General features: G+C 35.4%; 1 protein-coding gene and 2 pseudogenes across 2 annotated transcripts; 1 reads left to right on the top strand and 2 right to left on the bottom strand.

Annotated features, from left to right (window-relative positions):
• Positions 1–51: 51 nt before the first annotated feature.
• On the bottom strand, positions 52–4,010 carry LOC147485591 (F-box/LRR-repeat protein At3g26922-like). The gene is made up of 3 exons (XM_086573557.1): positions 2,944–4,010; positions 743–898; positions 52–575 (listed from the first exon to the last, which is right to left on the bottom strand). Exons 1-3 carry the CDS (start codon positions 3,955–3,957, stop codon positions 291–293), a joined length of 1,455 nt encoding a protein of 484 aa, XP_086429683.1. The 5' UTR covers positions 3,958–4,010; the 3' UTR covers positions 52–290.
• A 1,456-nt stretch (positions 4,011–5,466) lies between these two features.
• On the top strand, positions 5,467–10,901 carry LOC147485590 (mitochondrial inner membrane protease ATP23-like; annotated as a pseudogene). The gene is made up of 7 exons (XR_015201465.1): positions 5,467–5,601; positions 6,119–6,251; positions 6,378–6,499; positions 6,732–6,869; positions 6,954–7,038; positions 7,697–7,862; positions 10,683–10,901. The product of XR_015201465.1 is annotated as a mitochondrial inner membrane protease ATP23-like (transcript).
• Positions 10,902–20,911: 10,010 nt separating this feature from the next.
• LOC147485589 (F-box protein At5g46170 pseudogene) lies at positions 20,912–22,554 on the bottom strand (annotated as a pseudogene).
• Positions 22,555–22,605: the final 51 nt, after the last annotated feature.

The raw sequence follows: 22,605 nt of genomic DNA, 5'->3' as shown, positions 1-22,605 counted from the left end.
TTCATAGCTGAAAGCCCTCCTAACTAAACCAGCCCCACGCTTGTAGTCGCAGCAGTATTCATAGGAAAGATTCGAGTAAAACACAAAAAAGAGAGTAAAACACCTTCTGTCTCCATCTAAAAAGCCTAGGATAAAACATGCTGACTAGGTGACTGAACATTTTATCTATACCCCAGAATATTTTTCTTTGTTCATATTTTTTTTGGGGGAGGGGTGGGAGCACGGTTAGGAATCGGGAATCAACCAAATTAACATATCGACACTCCTAAGGTATAGGAATTTAGTCAAGCTCAAGCATCATAACATGAAGTTTTTAACTGGAAAAGAATTCTGACACCTGCTGACGCTGGAGGTATAGAGTGCATCTTCTTCCTAAACTTCTCCAGCTCTTTCTCTTTATGAAGTGAGCATACCTTGTGGGTAGTGACTGTCAATTCCTCTAGCAAAACTGCTGTTTTCAGCACAAACTCAATGAACTTTAGTTCCGTTGTACAGCCTTCAATGTCCTGAATCTCAATAGATTTCAGGTAATGAATGTTTTGGAACACCTCTCCCCAATCTTTTGCCTTCATTACCTGAACATTGGAAGAATGATGCATAAGAATTGGAATGAAGCTAAGATAGGCTAAACACATGAACCAACTACCAATAATGTGCGAACTGTAGCAAAACACACTACTGGCCACATGAAGAAGAGAAATAACTCTTAATAAAAGGAATGATAAAGCCCTTTTTTAAGAACCTGATTTACTCCCAAGACAAGAGTTTCTATATGCGGAGAGCTCTTTAACAAATTTTGAATAGGACTGCTGTCAGACCATCCGAGTAGCTTTAAACTTCTTAGGTTCAAAAAAGGATCGAATTTCTGATCCGATGTATCATGTGAAGTTCTCAAATCCTTCAGAAAAGAAAATCAAAGAAAATAAAATAAAGTTAGCATCGAATGTAAACAACCATAACTGCACTGGTATTGCAACATATGGAAAAAAGAAAGACATGTTCTGTATTGCTTAGGAAAAAGAGTTACAGTATGCCGATATATTACTTAGAGGCTGTAAGCCAAAACCATCTGAATAAAAATATGTGAGTGCATAAGCAAATATATAAAACATAAAACAGAGATAACTATGTTGTCTTGAAAGCTAACAGGGGATATACAAGCTGTAACACGAAACATAGTATGATACCCACATGATAGAAGATAATGAACAAGGCAATACAATAATTCTGTAACTTACGGAAGCTACTCCACCGATCGATATGACAATGTCAAGATGGATCTGACATAACAACAACATTTTGACACTTACAGACTAATTACGCAGCTGTATCTGCTGTACTGCAACAGATTTTAATTACAGAGCAATTGCTAGTTGCGTAATATTACATTGTTCTCGAAACAGATTGTAGGTATCGGGTATGAACTAGTCATCATTAAAATCCATACCAATAGTACCTACTAAAATAATTACAAGTAAATGTGATAATCATTCTACCAGCTGAAGTCTTTTTGATTTGTTCCCCTTTTAACTAGGAAATAATATTTCAGGACAACTTTTCCTAAATGAAGTCTAAGTACGAGTATTTGGTAGTGTTTGTGATGATGTGAAGGAATGCCATCCAAGACCCCTAGGTAAACCTTACAACATGAATGACTTTGTGCAATATCATTTTAGTGCTTACAAGAATTAATAGAGCAGATCGACAACACTGCCCCTAAATTTATAATATCACCCTAGGTACATTACGTGAGCATTCTGTAAAGGTATATATATATATATAAATCCCCGAATGTCCAGCATCGATGGTGTTCTACAAATAATGCTATAAGCAACTTCCCTTAATAATGAATTAATGATAACAAAACAAGATTACGAGACTCCCAAATGGTTTTTACATGTCCGTGAGAGGGAATTGATTAATGGGATCTGGTGCATTCCCATCAAGCAATGATCCAGTTTAACAAGAATGAGGAAACAACTTGCATAATGTGCAACTGGCCATACTACAAGAATCCCTGGGAAAGGAAAAACTATTGTCAGATCTGAGGACAAGATGAGCCATACTTCTTCAAAATAACATACCAAATCTATACCTTCTAGTTCTGTTTCTAGATATGTTAACCGTTCTAGATACATTCTAATGTGCAACTGGCTTCAACTTTACCATCAAAGAGAGTTAGGATGCTGGGAATAGCTATGATAATGACAGTCAAGATGATCACAAAGGACTGAAAGAAGCTACTGCTACTATCCCACAAAAGAAGGCATGTCACCTTGATCCCTTAAAGTACGTATAAAAAACTAGCAAGTAAAGAGAGGTGGACTTTTGAGGATGCAAAACGAAACACTACATATAAACAGAACCAAGCATTCGGTCATGATTTACACACCAAGAATAACGAGGGAGGGAAACCAAGATGCGACAGTCAAACCTAACATGTGAATGGTGCACACTTTTGTTGTCCGGAGTTGATTATCAGGGAATTAGATGAAGCAACAAACTTTATCTGTTACGAGGATACGAAGCATCTGCATGGTGGATACTAAAGTAAGAGCCTACAACTGTTACATGGCTCATAGCAGAACTCATATTCAAAAGTTGATAACTAATATGATAAAGATCCTAAAGGTATAGTCTGAGTTTGATGCGATCGTTATTGCCCTCTTACGATCATTCAAAAGTCAGATTTCTTCTTTCTGTTGTCTAAGAAAGAAATGAAAAAGAGCCTATAATGCCCGTAGATATTTTATGTAGGTGGGAATAAACTATGTCACACGGATATTAGAAATTCCTTGATCATCTCAAGGAAGCAGAGGTCGACGACAAATTTAGGCAGGATTGAACATACAAGTCCATGCAACTTCTTAGAAATTCAAATTTTTTTTTAAAGCGAGGCTCTAATGCATGTTAGTCACTTTTCTAGTAGAAGGAAAAACATACCGTTGACAGTGACTGTCCGGATAATTCAAGAGATGTTGCATTCTGAAGACCTCTAAGAATTTTAATCAGCAATTGAGGATATACTCTTTCATAGAGAAGACACTCAATCTTAGCATCCACTAGAGAGGAAAGATTTTCTAGGTAATAGTTCGCATACAAACTACCTTTCAACCGTAGTGATGTCAGATTTGGAGCAGATATCGAGATAAAACAAGAACTATTTCCGCATTCAACTGTATTCTGTATCTTCAAATTCTTCAGTTGAAGAGCAGATATGTTTAGCATATAAATATGCGAATGATCACAGTAAATTATGCTTAAATTTTCCAACATTGGGCAACTGAATACTACTTCACAAATTGAATTGCCTTCCGGAAGTCGAACAGACTCTAATTCCAAAGTTTTGAGTTTAGGAGCCAAACATATAGAATTGGGAACTTGAAGAGCATGAGGAAAACTACTTAACTTGAATACTGAAATAGCTGAATTGAAGATGAAGCCAGGCAGTACTGTATACATTCCAGGATCATAATTAAGAATGACTTCTTCTACATGTCGTGTTACAGCAACTCGCATCCAATCATCAACTTGATCAGTCTTACAATAACGGGAACAGTGAAAACTGAGAATCTTTATAGTACTAGATATGTCGCGGAGAAGCAAAACTTGCTTCACGAAATCCATAAACATACGTTTTTCACTATCTCCGCTTCTCATCTTATGTTTTACATACCACAATATGTGACTGAAACTTAGAATAGGAATATATTTCCATAAATATCTCCATCTTCTTGAAAGAGAATTCGTGCCCATCACTTCTTTCATGTCCATAAAAGAGAGGATATGATGTAGTAGTGGATCTGGTAATGCGCTGATCCTATCACGTCCATCATTATTACTTTTAGTCTTTGTTCTTTTATTTGATCTCAAAGACACACGATCATCATCACTATAGTAATCTTCTTGATCAACTTCTTCTTCAGATTCTTGATACGATGAGCTAGGAGACTGCATGGTTATGACAAGAAAGTAGTACTCAAAAACGAGGTTTATGTAGTTTCTTTCGATCACGTAGTTCATTATAAACACAACAAGTAACCGACATCTCTTAACACTATTAAACTATAAGATTGCCGAACTGTCCGCGATCACCCCAAATCTACGGAACAGTGTCTTTTTTCTCACCCATTTCTCATTAGTTAGTAACACCTCCCTGTATCAAATTGTTCACAAATAGTTTTCCAACAACTGTTTTCTCATTATTTAGTAATACCCTCGTGAACTCAACTTATTCACAAATAAATACCAAATGTGCCAAGATCTTTTAGCGCTGATGCATACTATTATACATTTATACACTTAAAATTTTGACCAAAATTTGTGCGTATCATAGAATAGCCCCGGATATTTAGGAGGCACACTTCTAAACCGAATAGTGTATTTATAATCTTTCTATTTTAAGATTTTAGAACCACCTCTCTTATTATTCTAATCAGCTCTTTCTTTTTTAAACAATTTACAAAAAACTCTCTCACTTTACTGAAATTAGAATTAGCTTCATATTATTTAAAATAATTTAGAAAACCTCCTTCACGTCACTGAAATTATATTCAACCCCTCATAATTTTTTTTATCAGGGAGTGACTCTCAAGGACAAAACTGCCGAAAAAGTAACTCTCAAAAGACATTTTTTTTTTTTTTTTTTTTTTCTCTCGTAACTCACAAGGATCGGGGTAGATGAAAGGTCAAGTATATCCTTGATGCGAAATAAAAAACGGATCGGGTAGATGAAATGTCAAATATACCATTGATGCGAAATAATTAACGGCCCGGCCCAGACGAAACGACCCGGTGTATTTACTATGAATATTGAATGTTCATAGTCCTTGGGTATGAATATTAATTGAGTATGGACATTCAATGTTCATAGTCTTTGGGTATGTATATTCAATATTCATAGTACACTAAATAAGGTATGAACATTCAACGTTCATACCTTAATATTAGTACATGGATAGGTATGAACACTCATTGTTCATATCTATTATTATCGTATAATACGGAGGGGTTATACTGATATTTTAAAAAAATGGAAAATTTCATAGAAGGGTATAACTGATATTTAAAAAAAATAAAAGGGTCGGGCCAACTTATTTTGTCCTTGAGAGTTACTAAATTTGAAATCGTGGGTTCGTAGGTTACTAATTGCTAGAATTTGGTGTTGTGAGTTACTTTACAAAATTGGCGTCCTCTAGACTTCCTTTTCCCCAAAATTGGGAGACCAATTTCTTATTTTTTTATATTAGAACTAGGATTCAAAAAATCATACTATCCGAGATATATGTTAGACAGACAGGTTAAAACACTATATCACGGTTCACATACTTGTAAAAAAACTATATATCAAGCCTTATTTCAATATTTCCGTCTCTCTTTTTTCTTCCATATTTACCCACAAAACTCATCATTTCGACATATATATCTGAAATTTCGACATAGAAACTGAGGTTTTTTAAAGCAACCGAAATTTCGAACATTTCAAAGGTTATGTTTGATCACTTTATTGCCTCTCTCTCTCTCAAACAAACATTTTTTTTTTTTTATAGCAGAAGGCTTGAAATTAACATGTAGGCAAATTTGTTGCTGAACAATCCAAAGGTATAATCTTTTTATGTTTATAATCTTAGAGCTAATCAATTAGATAAGCAATGAATGCTATTTTGAGTTGTTTCTTTACTTTTGTGATTGACTTTTTTTTTTATCTGCAAAAAGAGAGAGTGAAAATTTACTTCAGCGAAATTGATGGAGATATTCTTCGAGATTCTTTGCCACGTCGACTGCCCAGTTTGATTCTGGGTCTTTGAGTGGTTGAATTATATGGAATCTTGGTTCGTCTGTATCCATGTTTAATTGAATTGAATTGAAAAACCCGAGAATTCAGTTTAGGAAAGCCCTATAAATGAGAGAAGGGTAAACTGGGGAATTGGGATTTGAAAGGAAACTTGTTTTGGTTATTTTTGGGGGGGGTTGGTCTGATAAGAGTGAATTGAAGAAGAGAAAGAGTGTGTTTTAGACTTTTGAGTTGTTTTCCCGCTCGGCTCGGAACACTTTTTACTGTAGTGACTAGGGAGTTATGAAAAATATTTGGGCTGATGCCAGATTTTTTTAGTAGTAGATTATACTAGAGAAGAGAGCGATAATGGCAAAGGAACCCACGTCAGGAACTGGTTCGAAAAGCTTTTCTTCCAATGATAATGGTTTTAGAACAATAGAGAGGTGCCACGACATGATTCAAAGAAGTTTGAGACGTAAGTTCCTCCTTTCGGCTTTCTTTTATTGTCTTTCTGTCTTTACTATTTTGTTTTTTTTTATTTTGATTGATAAATGTTTCTTAGATTTTTATTCCTGCGCTTAATAGTTCTTTATTTTTACAGTTCCAATGGTGGAGTTTTTGAGAGAACATCTCGAGAAGTCTGGGTGCTATGTGGGAAACAACTTCATCAAGGCTGTTAATTGTGAGCAAAAAATTGCTGGTGGTTATCTTCGTGGCAGAGGGGTAAGGACTCGGTTTCCTCTTATTAGGTTTATTTGGGTAGTTAACTAGTCTGTCATTTGTTGCATACAAATATACATTAGAAGGAAGAAAAACAAAATGCACATATGATACAAGCAGAACAATCGAAAGAAGAGATTTTAGTATCATTTGTGTAACTTAACAGCGGAAACGTACCTGGAAATTTATGATATTTGATCATGTAGTAACACCTGTCTCTGGTTGTCTGTGCCAGATAATAGTATGTAGTAACCACATGACCTTCCAAGACGAGGTGAACCAAGTTGTTATACATGAGTTGATTCATGCTTATGATGATTGCCGGGCTAAAAACTTGGACTGGAAAAATTGCGCACATCATGCGTGTAGTGAGGTAACCCATCCCCCTTCCGTCTATCTTTAGGTACCAATTGTTGGAAAGGAATTTCTGTAATTACTATTTTTTATCCCTGTTCAGATTCGTGCTGGGCATCTAAGTGGTGATTGCCACTACAAAGCGTGAATTGTTGCGTGGAATCATGAATTTGCGGGGTCAGGAACAAGTGAGTTCTGGTTCTTGTGAAACTCAAGTAAACAAAATATACTTCTTTCATAATGCTTGTCATGGAATGTAGTCTACTTTAAGTTAGTGTTCGCAAATGCATCAAGTTATTGAAGATTCACAGCTAAGGGCTTGATGCTGATTGCTTGCACAGGCACATGTCCTTCAATGCATTTTTTTTTTCCAAGGAGTAACACTTCTTTACTTGAATGTGTAACCTATTCAACGGAGTGGATGTGGGTACCAAGAAGAGAACATGATTCTTGCCATCTTAGTCAAACAATTAAAGCCAGATAATTTTGAAACTGTACGTTAGTTCAAGAATGGGCACCTTTGATCAGCTAGTGGAGTCTTAAAATTTTAATAATAGTATGTCACCTTTGGTTCAAATTTATAATTGCTTGCTTTAAGAAGAAAAAATATGTGATGGGCTGTTCTCAGTTTGCTCTTGAAGAGTGTGACACACTTACTGCGTATTTTGCAGTTCAAACTAGTTTTTGGACATGGTTTTACAACTTGGCCTGTCCAAGTTTGAACAGGTGGGTTCTGTAAACCATGAGCGTGGACTAATTCAGTACTTTGGTACTAAGAATTTCACTCTGTAAAGGAGTTGTTACAGATTTACTAACTTTTGTTTTTCTGTTTATTGATGTGTAAAGGAATGTATCAAAAGAAGAGTTATGCAGTCACTCAAATGTAATCCAAATTGCTCTGGAGCAGCTGCGAAAGATGCTATGGACGCTGTTTGGGATATTTGTTACAATGACACAAAGCCTTTTGACAGAGCGCCTTAAAGTCATAGATGTGGGTTTACCTTCATTTTTGGTACGTTCTTTAGGATAATTTTGAACTGATTACTGAGAAAGAAATTGGAACTGTTCCAACCCCTTCTGTTTGAGCTACTTATAATTTTCTCAAAATGACCATCTCTGTTTATCTTCCTTCTTTTTCTTCCCCTGTCCTGATGATTATTCGCTTTTTTCTCCTTGATCGTTTGATGTTTAACCAGGTTGAGATTGTTGTTTTAACATTTGATATATCATAAATCAAACAAGATTATGCAACATTTGAAATCTCCATTATGCCAGTTAGAAAGGAATCCTTAGTTATGTGGTTGTGCCTTGAGCCCGTGATTTCATTTAATTCAAATATAACTTTTGTAGGTAAACTAGAGTCCTATATATCCATGATTTATTTTGGCCTCTGGAAAAAGCCTATGGCTTCTATAATAACAATATATTAAACATTGCCACTTTCTTTTGTAGGAAGTTCATTTTTGTGGTCGTCTAGGTTAATGTCTGTTAAGAGTATGTTTGATTACATCTGTTTTTTTTACGCCCAGTACAAGTAGAGTATAGTGAGGGAGATCCTCCATGGACAAGAATACAGGATTACATTGGTGTACAAAGTTCATATGAACATACAAACTAGAAAAACTGGAAAGAAATTAAATTATTTAGAATCCTGTAATAATAGTGTCCAAGTGAAGGACTAGATCCGGGAAGTGAAAATGCAGTGCATAACCAGTGCCAGACAAAGGCTTTGTCTACAATGTAGGCACGTGCTGGAGGGGTGATCTTTGGTGGAAACAGTCATTCTTGATTTTCCACAACACCCACAAAATTGCGTGATTCAGCTTCTACAATTTGGCTATGAAGCCATTTCCCCTCATCTTTTGCCAACACCTAAGCTAGTTCTCTAATGAGTCAACTCTTGCAAAGCCTCGGGAAAGACAACCCAAAAGATTGCATTATAATGGACCATACCTCTAGAGTATAAGAGCAATGTAGAAATATGTAGCTCATCCACCCTCCCACACATAGTGCAAGTCGGCGAAACATTTGAACCCTTATGTATAAGAGCATCCACTGTAAAGGAGCGTGAGTGCGTCCAACCAAAGCCGACCAAAAGAAGAAGCTCACTTTAAGTTTGATTAAATCTCTACCTTATGAAGTTTGATCCATTAAACTAGACCTTGATTATATCTGCTTTGTCTTCAATTGAGAACTCTAAAAGTGGGGATGTAAATAGGGCGGGTCGGGGGTGGGTTTGCCCTCTCCATCCTTGACTTCAATTTCACTCTCCATACCCACCCCATCCCCACTCGAAAGGTAGTCGGGGATTCCTTATACCCTCCCCACCCCCCATTGACCAACTTAACAAAAGAAAATTTTATACCTATAATGTAATATCCCGTTAGATAATTATTTTTAATTACGTAATTAATTCACTAATTCCACAAAAGCTTAATTGTTAATTTTAGATTTGGGCTTTTAGTAGTAGTTTACTTATTGGGTTTATTGTAGGCCCAAGTGTGTGAATAAAATTTAACTATTTTTTAGAGTTCTTATATATATTCACACATAACTAGGGTAGGAGTTTATTCACATAACTCAAAAGAGAGAGAAAGAGAGGGTAACAAGGTGATGGCTAGGAACCAACATTTTCTTTGGAAGGAAAGTTGCAAAGGCTTTAAGACAAGTACCTACTTGCTGTTTTATGTAATATAATCTTAAAGCAACATTTTCTTGTGTTTTATGTATCGTATGTATATATAATTTCTGATATGCTCATAAGTATGTTGATTTGGTGTAGTAATATAATCTATGATTTGTTAGTGACTTATTGCTTTTAACTGTTTTTTTTCTTACTACACATTTTTCGAGGATTGTTTGTTCTTTCCATGTTATTAGTTTTGTTGATAGTGTACACGCATGAGTGTCTAGTTTATATATAGCTTATGCCTTTCTATCATCTTTCATGTTTGTTACCATCATGTACGTGTCATGCATGCTTTTGACTTATTTTGAGATTCTTTGTACTGTTGCATCTGTATACTGTCCCATGTCTTGTTTTTATATCGCTATTTGTTTTAAGCAAACTTTTCATTATTTTTTTTCTATGTATATATTTACTCATGGTTGATGAAATTGTGTACTTGCTGTATTGACTAATAGTTTGAGAGTGGTTCTGTCACGTAGTAGAAAGGGACTAGTATTATCACATGTTATTCTAACTTCTAAGTACTCCTAGTAATTAAGTATGTAGAGATAAAATACTAACTTTGCTACTTTAAGAGTGGATGTATGTAGGTTGTGTATAAATTTATATTATGTTCGTATGTGTATTTGTCCACTTATTAGTATACAAGAATTTGAAGTGTTAGTTTCTTGGGATTTTTATTGTGAAGTTTAAGTGCTCGTTTTTGTCTGTTGGATATATTCTGGTTACATGTATACTAGGCATTAATTGCTTCTAGCGAGTTTGTAATAATGTATGATTACGTTAATTATAAGAATAATGGATTAAAGGAAAACGGTTTGTCGTATTACTCAACTAGTTGATAGCATGATTTGGCGTGCTCTGGACACGACCTTTTAATGAGGACAGTTGGGGGCAGTGCGTAATTTTCCCAAAACCGCGTAAAGTAAAAGAGAAAAACCTTGAGTTAACAATTTAAATCATATGTTCTGGTTATGAGTAGATTTAGTGTTTATATTGTTTTGTTTACTGGTGTCATGTTATGATATGCTATATTAACACATATGTAAGTGTAATTGATAATTCTTTGGTTAGAATTGTAGTGCAATTTGTAGTGTAGTTGCTGTGCACGTTGATTTACACATCTATTTGTCATTTTTACAGGTGAGCACGGTATAGTATGTGGAGCACGTTCTTAGAGTCTTGGCATGATCTGGCGTCCAGAAAATTCTTAGTTTAGGCGTTTTTGTTTTAAACAATATTTATTTTCTCTTGCAGAGACAAGTTCAGTGTTAAGTTATTTTTCAGACAAATTGTATTAAGCTATTTATTTAGCAAGAGTGTGGTGTTTTATTTCGATAGTTAATAAAAATATTTTGGATCTATTTCGTATTTTAAAAGTATTTAACTTTAAAGTTTAGACCTGGAATGTTCAAGGCTTTGTAATAGCTGAAAATATATTTTGGGGTGTTACATATAATCACCTTACTAAACTATTTTACTTCTTTATATTGTCTTCCACCCCACCTCCGGTCTCTATGGATCCCCGTCTCAATGGGTAATATTTACATCTATATAAGAGGAGCATGTCTTCAGTGCGCAGGTCATATGGTGCGCAGGTAATGTGGGCCTTTGGATCAGTACTTTTGCCATGCAATACACACGCACCCCTTGGTATGAGTGGCCCAGATTTGATATGACCTGCACACCATAGATTTAGCCATATAAGAAAGCCTCTCACTTTCTAGTGTTAAAAGTATTTTGTTTGGGTTGATCACTATCTTTTAGAAATCCACTTTATGTGCTCATCTTTGGTAACTGGAATAGAAATGTAGAATAAAAAAAAAATTGAACTCTTTTTGCTCTTTTTGAAATAATATACGTTGCACTAAACCATGACAACCATGGTGCTTAGTTCGCCTACAGCAAGCTGAATTACTTGCATTAAAGCATGTAATGGCAATTGAGAAGGCTATTTTGGCAGGCAGCGTTGTGGACACTCATGATATTAAAGAGGAATTTCTTCATTGTGAAAGTGTGAAACTAGAGGCTCTTATTTTGTAATTAAAAACGTGCTCTTCAAGAACGTGGAAGTCCCTTGGGTTGGAAATATCAAACAATACTCTAGCCCCCTAAGTACTTTTTTTTGTAATATTATAAGGCTAAATCTACCCTGCACAGGTCGTATGGTGCGCTGTGAATTCTGGCCACTCATACCAGGGGTGCGTGTGTATTGCACGGCTGAAGTACTGAATCCAAAGGCCCACATTACTTGCGCACGATACAGCTCGCGCACTGAAGACCAGCTCATATTATAAACGCCGTATGTACTATGCACAATATTTATACCCCACTTTATGGGATTGGAACCCATTAGTAAAAGGGTAAACGAATAATGGTTATTTCCCATATGTACTTTTACACCTGCGAAATGGTCCAAGATGTCGTGAGTTTTCACACTCTGCGACAGAGTTTTGTTGTGAAGGACTTTTTTTTCCCACCTCAAATTTTGAACTCCCATGGCCTACGGATGTTGTAATATCCCAAAATCTATGGCATACGAATACCATGATGTCTCCAAAACAACGATAACCCATTATTGCGAGTATATAAAGACTTGTAGAGGCTCGTTGCCGTGAGAATAGAGGGGTGTACGCCAACTTATACGATTAATGGAGGTGTGCCAATAACTTGAAATTTGTCAAAGGGAATCCCATTCATAGTCACAAAAATCTTTAATTTTTTCAATAAAACATAAAAAGTCACAGAATTGATTGGTTACTTATTTTCTAAATGAATAAATGGTAAAAACGGTAAAATCTTCAAATTATCGATGTTTACCGGTTTTTACCGGTTTTTATGATATGATGGATAGCTTTCTATACATGTATTTTGATTTTTCACATTCTAAATTGCAAATATTTGTAGAATATTACAAGCAATAACAAGATTTAATATATATATATATATATATATATATATATATATATATATTTGCAGATTTTGAATTTGATATATGCTCAAAGTGACCCTTGTGTGATGCACAATCACACATTGCATAATATTTTACGTTTTAATTATTTATGGTTTTTCCGATTTCTTATCGGATTTATAGGAATTTTACATGTTCATTCTTGCCGAATTGAATGAGTGGCGAATTTGTGACTATGAATTCCCATTAGTTGGGGTGTAAATAGTAATTTTGCTAAAATCCAATTATTAACTCATTCAAAATTCAATTCATGAAAAAGCTGATGCCACCTTTTCTAGAAAAAAAGATTGGTATTTAGAAATGTTTTGCCTAAAGCTGCAACTCTGCAAGGGATGCTATCGACACTGTTTGGGATGTTTTTTTCCCCCCAAATCATTATATACAATAATTATGCAAACCATGCTATCGATACTGTTTGGGATGTTTTTTTCCCCCCCAAATCATTATATACAATAATTATGCAAACCGTACGTGCTACACATCGGTTGTTTTTAAGTCTTCAAGAACATCTACCGTCTATTAGGTTACAGACTTATAGGGTTAAGTTAAAGGTAGTATGATTTTTTGAATTCTCTTTTTAATTTGAGAAATAGTTAGGGGATGATTATAAATTTTCAGTGACGTAAAGGAGGCTCTTATAAAATAAAATAATATAAATAGAGGAGTTGATTATAATTTTGTGTGAGGGAGGTGCTTCTAAATTGTAAACAAAGGGAAATAAAAAAATAACCTATTTAGATGTTGAGGGACTATCATATAGTACAATGGCAACAAATTAATCAAATTCATTTAAGTATTGCATGAAAAACAAAGATATCACGAAGGTATGAAGAAGTTTACATATAAATTTAGTTTTTTACCTTAAAATCGCTGCCACAGGGTGCAACATAAGATTTTCATGTCAAGTTTCAGAAGCTTGATTCCACTATTTTGTAATGTTATTTGCTCACTACATGTTGATGTTATGCCAACACCACGAATGAAACTACATTTTTAATAAAATCATAGGTACTCAATTTTGAGGAGGTTTTGATCCGTAAATAATATGAGGAATTGATTCATAAAACCTTAAAATTAGTGGAATAGAAAATACAATTTTCTAGAAATAAAATGAGAGCAGTCTAGAAATAAAATGAGAGCAGGGAGGAATTAGTGAAATAGAAAATACAACTTCCTATAAATAAAATGCATATAAATAAAATGCAGTAGGGAGGTGCCAGCTTCTAAATTATAAGAAAATGGAAAACACAAATACACTACTCGATAGTTAGTTGGGGAGGGGTGTTGAGAAGCTCGGCTATCATTCTATACTAGGCATGCGACCCGTGCTACACACTAGTTCTCGAAGGTGTAAAGAACTAAAACAAAAATTGTAATTTAGGATTATAGTGAAGAGGATTATCGATCTCTAATATTATTGGGTGAGGAGGTGGTTCATTTTAATAAAATAGAGCAGGGAGACAACTGTAATAAATAAAAGGGGGGTAATTTTAATAAAAATAGGGAGGTGGTTCTAAAAAATGTAGTGATTTGTGTTTTCGGATATCCGAAAATTGGATTCGGATACTATTTTTGATATCTGTCGGATTCAAATTCTGATAGCAGGATTCGAATACAAACATATCCGCATCCGAACCTATCGGTTTGCACCCCCCTAAATTCCACTGTTTGGTTAACAAAAATTTATCTATACTACGTATAATGCGGCGCATTGGAGCAAGCCATGGAACTATCACGATATCCGTTCTCTTTAATCATCCGTTATTTTTTTTAATCACATGGACAAGTACAATTACAACTTTTATATAGGGTTCTGCTCACCACCAACCAGTGGAGTATATATAGGTAGGACTGTAGGAGTATATTTGTAAATTGGAAACTTTTTATTTTACTAGCCATTTGGCCCGGCCTATGGCCGGACATGCTACATAGATAGTTAATGACTCAAAAGCCTAAAGTCCACTTGAATAAATAATATATGTATATTGATAGCTAATAATTCATTGCATACTTTATTTGAAGGGTTTATGTTTTTCTATTTTTTTTAAGAGATTGGAAGCTCTCAAACCTTGATCTAGTAAATGTAATGCATACATTTTTTCTAGGTGATGCATCAGCAGTAGCGGAAGACAAATCGATATTAATTTCAAATCTAGATGAATATCATAATATAGGTGACAATGAATGTTTGTTTGTACACCATATTGCACCATTTGCAATATTGAAGTATTGAGATAAATAATAATTATCACAACAAAAATGTAATTTCTTTAGATTCCCAAAGTCAATTTGATCAAAATTCCAACAGAAATTCCTTATAATGCAAGTTTCATTGGAGTCAGTTAACTTTACCCCACTACACCTCCTGCTAGTACTGAATTAGTTCCTCAATATTATTTTCTTTAGAATTATCCAAAGTAAAGAATAAGAATAAGAAAACATTTTCTCAATAACTAATGCAAGTAATCAACAAATGAAAACCTGAAGAACTAAAGTTTATTTTCCTAATTTACAGATAACTCCTAAGCAGTTTAGAGAACAGGGAATAAAAGCACCACCAACACACACAAATATTATTTAATAATATCATGTCATTTGGGGCGAAACCAAAAGGAATAAAATAAAGAAATAAGACTCAGCAGTTCACAATGGAAGTATTACCAGCCATCACATGGCCGCTTCAAAGGACCTATGGATAATTGCAATCAAACCCTGAAGTACAGTCGGCAATAGATTTGGAGTTTTGAGGTATTCAAACAAATGGCTGAACGCACTTCTGGAAGCAGTAAATTCCATATCACCATTAAGGATGCCACCATTGCTGCTAAAACAAATTCTCTCCAAAAAAGCTACCGCAAAGAAGATAGGTTGCCTTAACACCTGCAGAGACCGAACACAGGAAGGACAGCGAACAAAATAAATATCATGTCTTTTATCTAACCAATCAAAAGTTGTTCTTGAGTTAATCCCCTAATTCATGGCAAAGAAACATGGACTTTCCCAAACTGACGATTAAAGCCTCTTATTTATTTTCTTCAACTCAATTAATTCATTTAAACACTTTAAACATCATATTTTTGGAGAAAAAACGTAAGGTTGACCTAATCTTTAGTCCAACAGTCAGAACCTTCACTCGTGATTTTCCATAATATTTTGAAACGAAGTCACCAGCGAGTATAACACCCCGTGTTTTATTTCGTTTATTTTCCTAATAATAATAATAATGGATAATAGAAAATAAAAATAAAAATAGGATAAGTGTTAGTGGAAATAGGAGACGTGGGTTTATGGGATAAACCTTCTTCCCTATTTCGGGGGTTTTGTTTTTAACAGAAAGAGAACATGATAGAGTTTTCTCACGAGAGTTTCTGGGGGAAAAACATAGCGAGAGTTTTACACAGAAAAACGGGATCTTGCTGAAGGAAGGAAAGGAAGGTTTTTCCTGGTAGCTGGTTGATAATCGGAGAGCGTTGCAGGTGAGTAGCTATTTTTGCTATTTCACCGAATTTATTGTTTTCGTGTACCGGTGTATACTGTTAAAAAGTTTTTGCTCATATTTTCGTTTATTATTCTGTTATTAGCATTCGTCCGATCGTTGTTAAATTTGGTTAAACTGTATTTTGGAAACTCTGTTGGGACTCGGAGATCGACATTGAACCGTCGAAGCTTCGAGAAATAATAATGGCGCAAGCCCCACAAACAAGATGTCGGCTTGGGTTTCGTTTAAACTCTGTTTGGTTGTGGTTTTGGAAACTCGAACTTAAAAGTTCAAGCTCTGAAGGCGTCAATGGCGTCGCGCCCAAACCAAAGGGCGGAATCGTCCCTGTTCATATTTGTTTACGCTATGTTTTTGTGATGTTAAACTGTTGTATGTTGTTAAGGGATGGATTGATGGAGGTTGGGATATCGATTTGGGCTTGTTGGTTTTTGGGAACATTTGAAGCTTGCTCGTTCATCAATGGCGTGACAGAAATCGCCGATGGATTATGTGAAACTTTGGTTAATTTGGTTTTATTGATGCTAGAATGATGATTGATGTTTGGGGAGTAAAGGTTTGATGGTTGGGTCGATGTATATGGAGAAGGGACGATTGAAGCTTTTCTGACCATTAATGGTCGTAAATCGCGATTTTATGAGAAGAGGAAATCGCAAATTGTTGGTATTGGTGTTGAGGGTTTCCTCAAACCCAACCGCTGGGGCTCAAATTGGGTGGCGAAAGTGATGGCCGGTGGTGGCTGTGGTGGTGGTGGGTCTTTGTGAGGGGGAGGAAGGAGATGAAGCAGTCGCGTTTTGTTTGTAGTTGGGCTGGGGGCGAACTTCGATTATGGGCTTTAGTTTAGATTTTCAAATTTGGTTTTTTTGTATTAGACTTTGGGCTTTAGGCTGTGGGCTTTTGGGGTTAGATAAGTTTGGACTGGTTGACTGCTGTTGACCCTTGGCAGGTCGACTTTGACTTTGACCAGAGTTGACTTTGATTAGAGTTGACTTTTGACTATGGTTGACTTTGACAAGTTAACTCAATTTTGACATTTTAACTTGGATTATGATTTGGGTTATTGGGATAGGTGCTTGACTTTAGGCTAAGACCTGTATATATATACGTGTGTATGTGTATTAACTACTATGTGATTTTTGCAGTATTTTATGATATGCAACGTTATGCCACTAAAACATCCCTGAAATTAATAACGCGTAAATCAAAAATACAGGAATCAAGATACTCTTTCGTTCTCTGAAATAATTTATGAAATAAAGTTCAATAATGCGTAAACAAATTTACCGCACTCTTTTAGAATTCTTCACGCCTCAAGTTTTGGAATTTAGTTTTATGATTATTGATGTCATATGATAGGTGGGCATTTATTGAATGTGCCATAAATGGTCCGTTAGCATTATCTATGGGTATTCATTGAATGTGCCATAAATGACCCGGGTATTCATTGAATGTGCCATGAATGACCAGATTGTTTGGACTGCCCTAGAGAGGAACTAAGGTATTCGCCTTGCGGGTTAGTTGTATTCCTTGAGTGTACGGGAATGTAAGGTTGGGTATTCTTTGAATGTGGCGGGAATGACCTAAAGTACATAGGTTGTGAAATATGTGTATAAGAAAAGTAATTGATTAATTAATAAGATAAATTAATTTGATTGTGCGAGTGTCCTTGGGTTTACTTTTGAATACCTATAGGATATCAACAAATGTTAGAAGTTCTAACTTTCTTTTGTAGGAGGGTAGGACTAAATAACATTTTGTGCAGGGATGCGGTCCTACCCTTATACAGCGGCGGATATCGGTAAGTGAAATTAAATTATTTAGATATTAAAATGAGTTATTAGAATGAGTTAATACAATGGAAGTTAATAAAATGGAAGTTTTGCTTGGGAAGAAACTATGCCGGTTGAGATGACGGAACTAACTGTCTTCCAAGCTGAGAATGATTAGGTTATGATAGATTTAAAGTGTTAGTTGGATAAGTAAAGTTTGAAATGTTTATATGTATTTAGTCTACTCATACCAGCAAATTCAATTTGCTGACCTATGTTTGCTTTGTTTTGGCAACGTGGGTGTGTTCTTAAGAACATAGGTGGAAGGCAGTGGAACCGCGGCGTGTGATTTGGATTCTCGCCTGGAGCAGTCTGGGAGTTTAATTTATTAGGTCTGATCTTTTGGAAGGATGTAATAACATAGGTTACATTTTTTTATATGACATAAGAATATGATGTTGGAAATTGTTATTCTTAAGTTTGTATTGGGATGGAAGAAAGTTTTTAATAAAGTGATAGTTGAGGAAATTGGAGTTTTTTTGTTGTTAAGTTGATCCTGTTGTGATGTGGGTTTTAGGTTTTGACATGTGTTGTATCCCCCCATCATAGCCTGGGTTTTTAGACAATTGAACCAAGTGATGGTTGAGATATTTATATTTCAATTATTCATTTTTTTTAATTGTTTAGAAAATCGGGCTGTGACAGCGAGTCTCTATTTATCAGAAGTAAAGAGAAAGACATTCATTCAAGTACTAACCTGCAATTGCGCTCATTGCGCCCACTTCAACTTGACCTCCTAAAGCTGCACAAAGAGCTTTGCACTAAAGCAGCTTTCTCATTACCACTACCTCGACGACTGCCAGGGCTGTGAAGAGCATTGAGCTCTAGCTCATCTTCAAGCCACTTCACAGAACTAACAACCTGCAGGGGACATTTCAAATTGCAAACTCAGATCAGGAACCAATCGAACATGACGAACTACAAGATCATATAAAGTGGGGGAAAAGGGCTAGATTCTAGAGCTAAATGATCATATAAGAAGATAAAATCTAAATTAGTTTAAGTAAAACCATAGGTTGTTTCAAGACCAACACAAAGGTTAGTTTGATTATAAGGGAGTTTGATCACCTAAGTTTCTTTTATTCGTTTTTCTACTTCTTTGGCATGTCATCATTCTTGGATTGTGGTACATATGTAGTTGTATGATGCCTCCCCACCCTTGGTCATGAGTATGCAGACTCCAACGTGGAGCATGGAAATTTTCTGGATATAAAAAGCCAAGAAAAGGTAATCAAATTACGTAAGGCTTCAATTCCCACTCACACACATACAATCTCAGTTCAAGAGTGTGTATCGAAAAAACATCTAAACATTTGAACACCGAAACCCAAGCAGAATTCATGTTGGTTAAAACATTTGAGGTAGACCACATGCACAACCAAAATATTTCAATGTCGATCTAGCCATAAATAATAAGCATTCCAAGAAACTTTTCTAAACGTTATGCTACTCCAAATAATAAGCAGTGGGGTTTATGTTCGTAGCACACACCCAAGAAATCTTTTTCATATTCAATATATAAGTTTCATGACTCTTTTTGCTCTACTCATCCCTTATTTGTAGTAGAACTTATCTAGCTAAGATATTATATATCTTACCTAGCTAAGTTAAACACAAAGTAACACTTGATTGCCTTACTATTTAGACCTTATACATTCGTTAATAATCACCCTATTAATAATCAACACATGCTTGTAAAAATAATCTACAAAAGTACCTTTGGTTTATCCTAATAACGGTACATTGCTAACCCTAACACTAACATCCACGGATCAATGATAGAAAGTTAAGTTGTCCATCATGCATATTAGCGGATTTGATGTTTAAACTCCCTTCCATGGTAAAAAAGTTAAAGTTATTCAACGAAAAATCACTGGAGGGGGCTATAGCTATTGGTGGATAATATAGTGTCTTTGCTTCATTCATGAAATTTACATGTCCATGTAATGAAATGGAAATATCATGTAGGTTATGCATAAACTAACACCTGTTGTTATATAACTACCAATATTACCTTATTGACACAAACAATTAGTAGTGGAGGTTCTAAAGTCAAATTGAGAAAATGAGTTTGGAAAAACCTGTTGTCTACTTGTACCTTGAAGTCTATATGCAGTTCTACCCAGCAATCATCTAGTTAAACCCCAATGAGTTGTCAAGAATAATAAGACCAAGGACATATTAGCACCTAACAACTTTTGATAAGCAAAAAATGATACCTAGGTTTATGTAGTCATAACCAAGGACTGAGAAGCTAGTAGACACCATTGCATTAGCTGTGAATCAAGTATATAAGAACAAACCTAGAGAAAAAATGACAGTGCTATCAAGAAATTAATAAATCTATTGGTAAATGCACATATCCAATCTCCTTCCAATGGGTAGCAATCAGAGAAAGCGAGTGATCTCATCCTAGGTCCGTCCTACTATCATCCCCGGAAAGACAAAAATCTCGAGGGCTTCTGCAGTCAAGCCGACAACTTCACTCAAAAAAACACTTAAAAGCTACATTTTTCATGCCAACATTGATGATTAGAGATGTGTTCATAGTTTCAATTAATTTTTTAACTCATTTTTATGAATTAATAAAGATCACACCCTAACTACCACATATGATGTTATATGGGTTAGTTGAGTAAACCACAACACCTATAACTAAACCATTTTTTTAGGTAGTTAATATTAAAAGAAAAGTTATGAGTGCCCATAACTTAACCTGTTATACAGATCACATGTTTTATTTTTTTGGAGTGAGCCACCATTCAAAGGAAAAAAAAACTACAAAATTATAGCAACACCAAATGGGGACCTCATCTACCATTACGTGAAATGTGATTGCAATTCTTTTTTGGATACTCCATTGCAAAATATGCTCCTATATAGTAGTATACTTTATACTATAATTCTTATATATTATACTGTTTCAACAATCAAATTCATAAGATATCTACATTTGTATCTTTGTTACTGATATATGTACTGGTATCTAAGATTACACTACAGTTCATACCACATAACTATAAACTGTCCAATAATATTTTTAACATAATTAGGAAACAATAGAATTTACCTTGGTTAAAATGCCTCTCAGAATGAATTCATCTCAAGACAATAGGTCCGTCTTTTCTCCGCAGCACCATAAGGCTCCTCAAATGTAGTAGATGGTGATAACGGCTTCACCCTCAGTTCCTCCAGCTGATCTTTATTCATACAAACCATCCCTTGCCCATCTGCATCAGTTAAAACCAAACTGTTAAGCGTCTGATGCTCAGCAATTATAGGTCAGTAGCAAATAATGCCTAGCAGCCAGGCAGCAATCAAAGAGCTAATAGTCCAAACCAGTCGCAATTTCAAACCCCCATTTGTATAAAACGATTCAGGAACACTCCCATTATCATCTGAACTATTACCAACAGCCCCAGTAACATTATTCTCCTTAGGAATAACCGAATAACTGACGATGTGCCTAAAATGAAACAGTTATCAAACGATGAACCAAAATCCGCTCGCCATTTCAATAAAACAACATCCCCTATCCCCAATTCTTCACTGGGCAGCTCAATTCGAAGACTATGAATCTCGTTAAAATTCTTCAACACCCGTGTGAGTGAATGATGAATCACACCACTTGATGATGATCCAATCTCATCATCCGACGTGGAAGCAGTAGTCGAATTTATAGACCCACCACTCGATCTTTTCGACGAATTAAGAAACTGTCCAATAGATTGTAGTGGCTTAACAATCCCACCGTAAAAGAATCTAACAAAACTTGAGAACACCACCCCTCGAACTGAAATTGAGGTTGAAGAAAGAGAAGCTATGAAATTTTTTGAGTTTATGTTAAGGTAATGAGGAGATAATCGGTCATGGAAGTACTTACTCGTAAAGTGTTTCTCTCCTGATTTCTCGTGAGTATTTTTTTTTCGGCAGCTTCTTTTTTCTCTCTTTAGCAAAGTCACCTAAAAGAAGACCCAAAAAACTTCAAGTGTGTTTGAAATGTATAATAGTTGTGTAGAACCATGCTCATCAACACCAATTACATTTCATGCCATCACCTCAATCTATCTTTTCATGCTTCTCATGAAGAACAGGATATGACTGCAAAAGGTCATGGTTGACACATTCCACCAATTCCAAGCGAGCTCACTTCTCTTCTCTTCCAAAGCCCTTATTGGAAATTGCAAACCCTTGGTCAAGGCAAAGAATACAAAACTCAAAACACATCAAGAATGACTCAACCACATAATTAATAAGAAGTTTGCTAACCTTGCAGTAAATGGCATGATGGGGAATTTTTGACTTATTTCGCTGAAGATAAATCTTGAAGCTTTCATCTTTAAGTGATAGTTATTGTCAACCGCTCTCTTATATATAGTAGTTTGTTTCTCATCTAAAAGTTTAGGATGAAATATTTTGCATCTTAGTATAAAAAGGACACACAACAAAAGGAGTTGTCCTATAAAATTGTGAGCTAATAACAAATGACACTTACCTTGCCGTCCCCTGTGCTCGTTACTATATCAACCGCATAGGCTTCATTCTCTTCAAATTCTGCATTGTCAACTTTGGTCTCAGGGTTGGATGCACTTAGAATGACTTTGTTCCCACCAATTACGAACTGCTTAAGCTAATGACTGAGAAAGCCTTCAACAATTTTGCAGTCATAAGCAAACCGCGAACCTTCGAATAGCTTCTGTTACGTCTTTGTTCTGCCATATTAACAAAGTTTCAGTAAACATATAATCAACCAAAATATTCTTCCTTAAA

Source organism: Coptis chinensis, chromosome 7, assembly GCF_015680905.1.
Source record: "Coptis chinensis isolate HL-2020 chromosome 7, ASM1568090v1, whole genome shotgun sequence".
Lineage (NCBI taxonomy): Eukaryota > Viridiplantae > Streptophyta > Magnoliopsida > Ranunculales > Ranunculaceae > Coptis > Coptis chinensis.
This window is presented reverse-complemented; position numbering and strand designations above follow the sequence as displayed.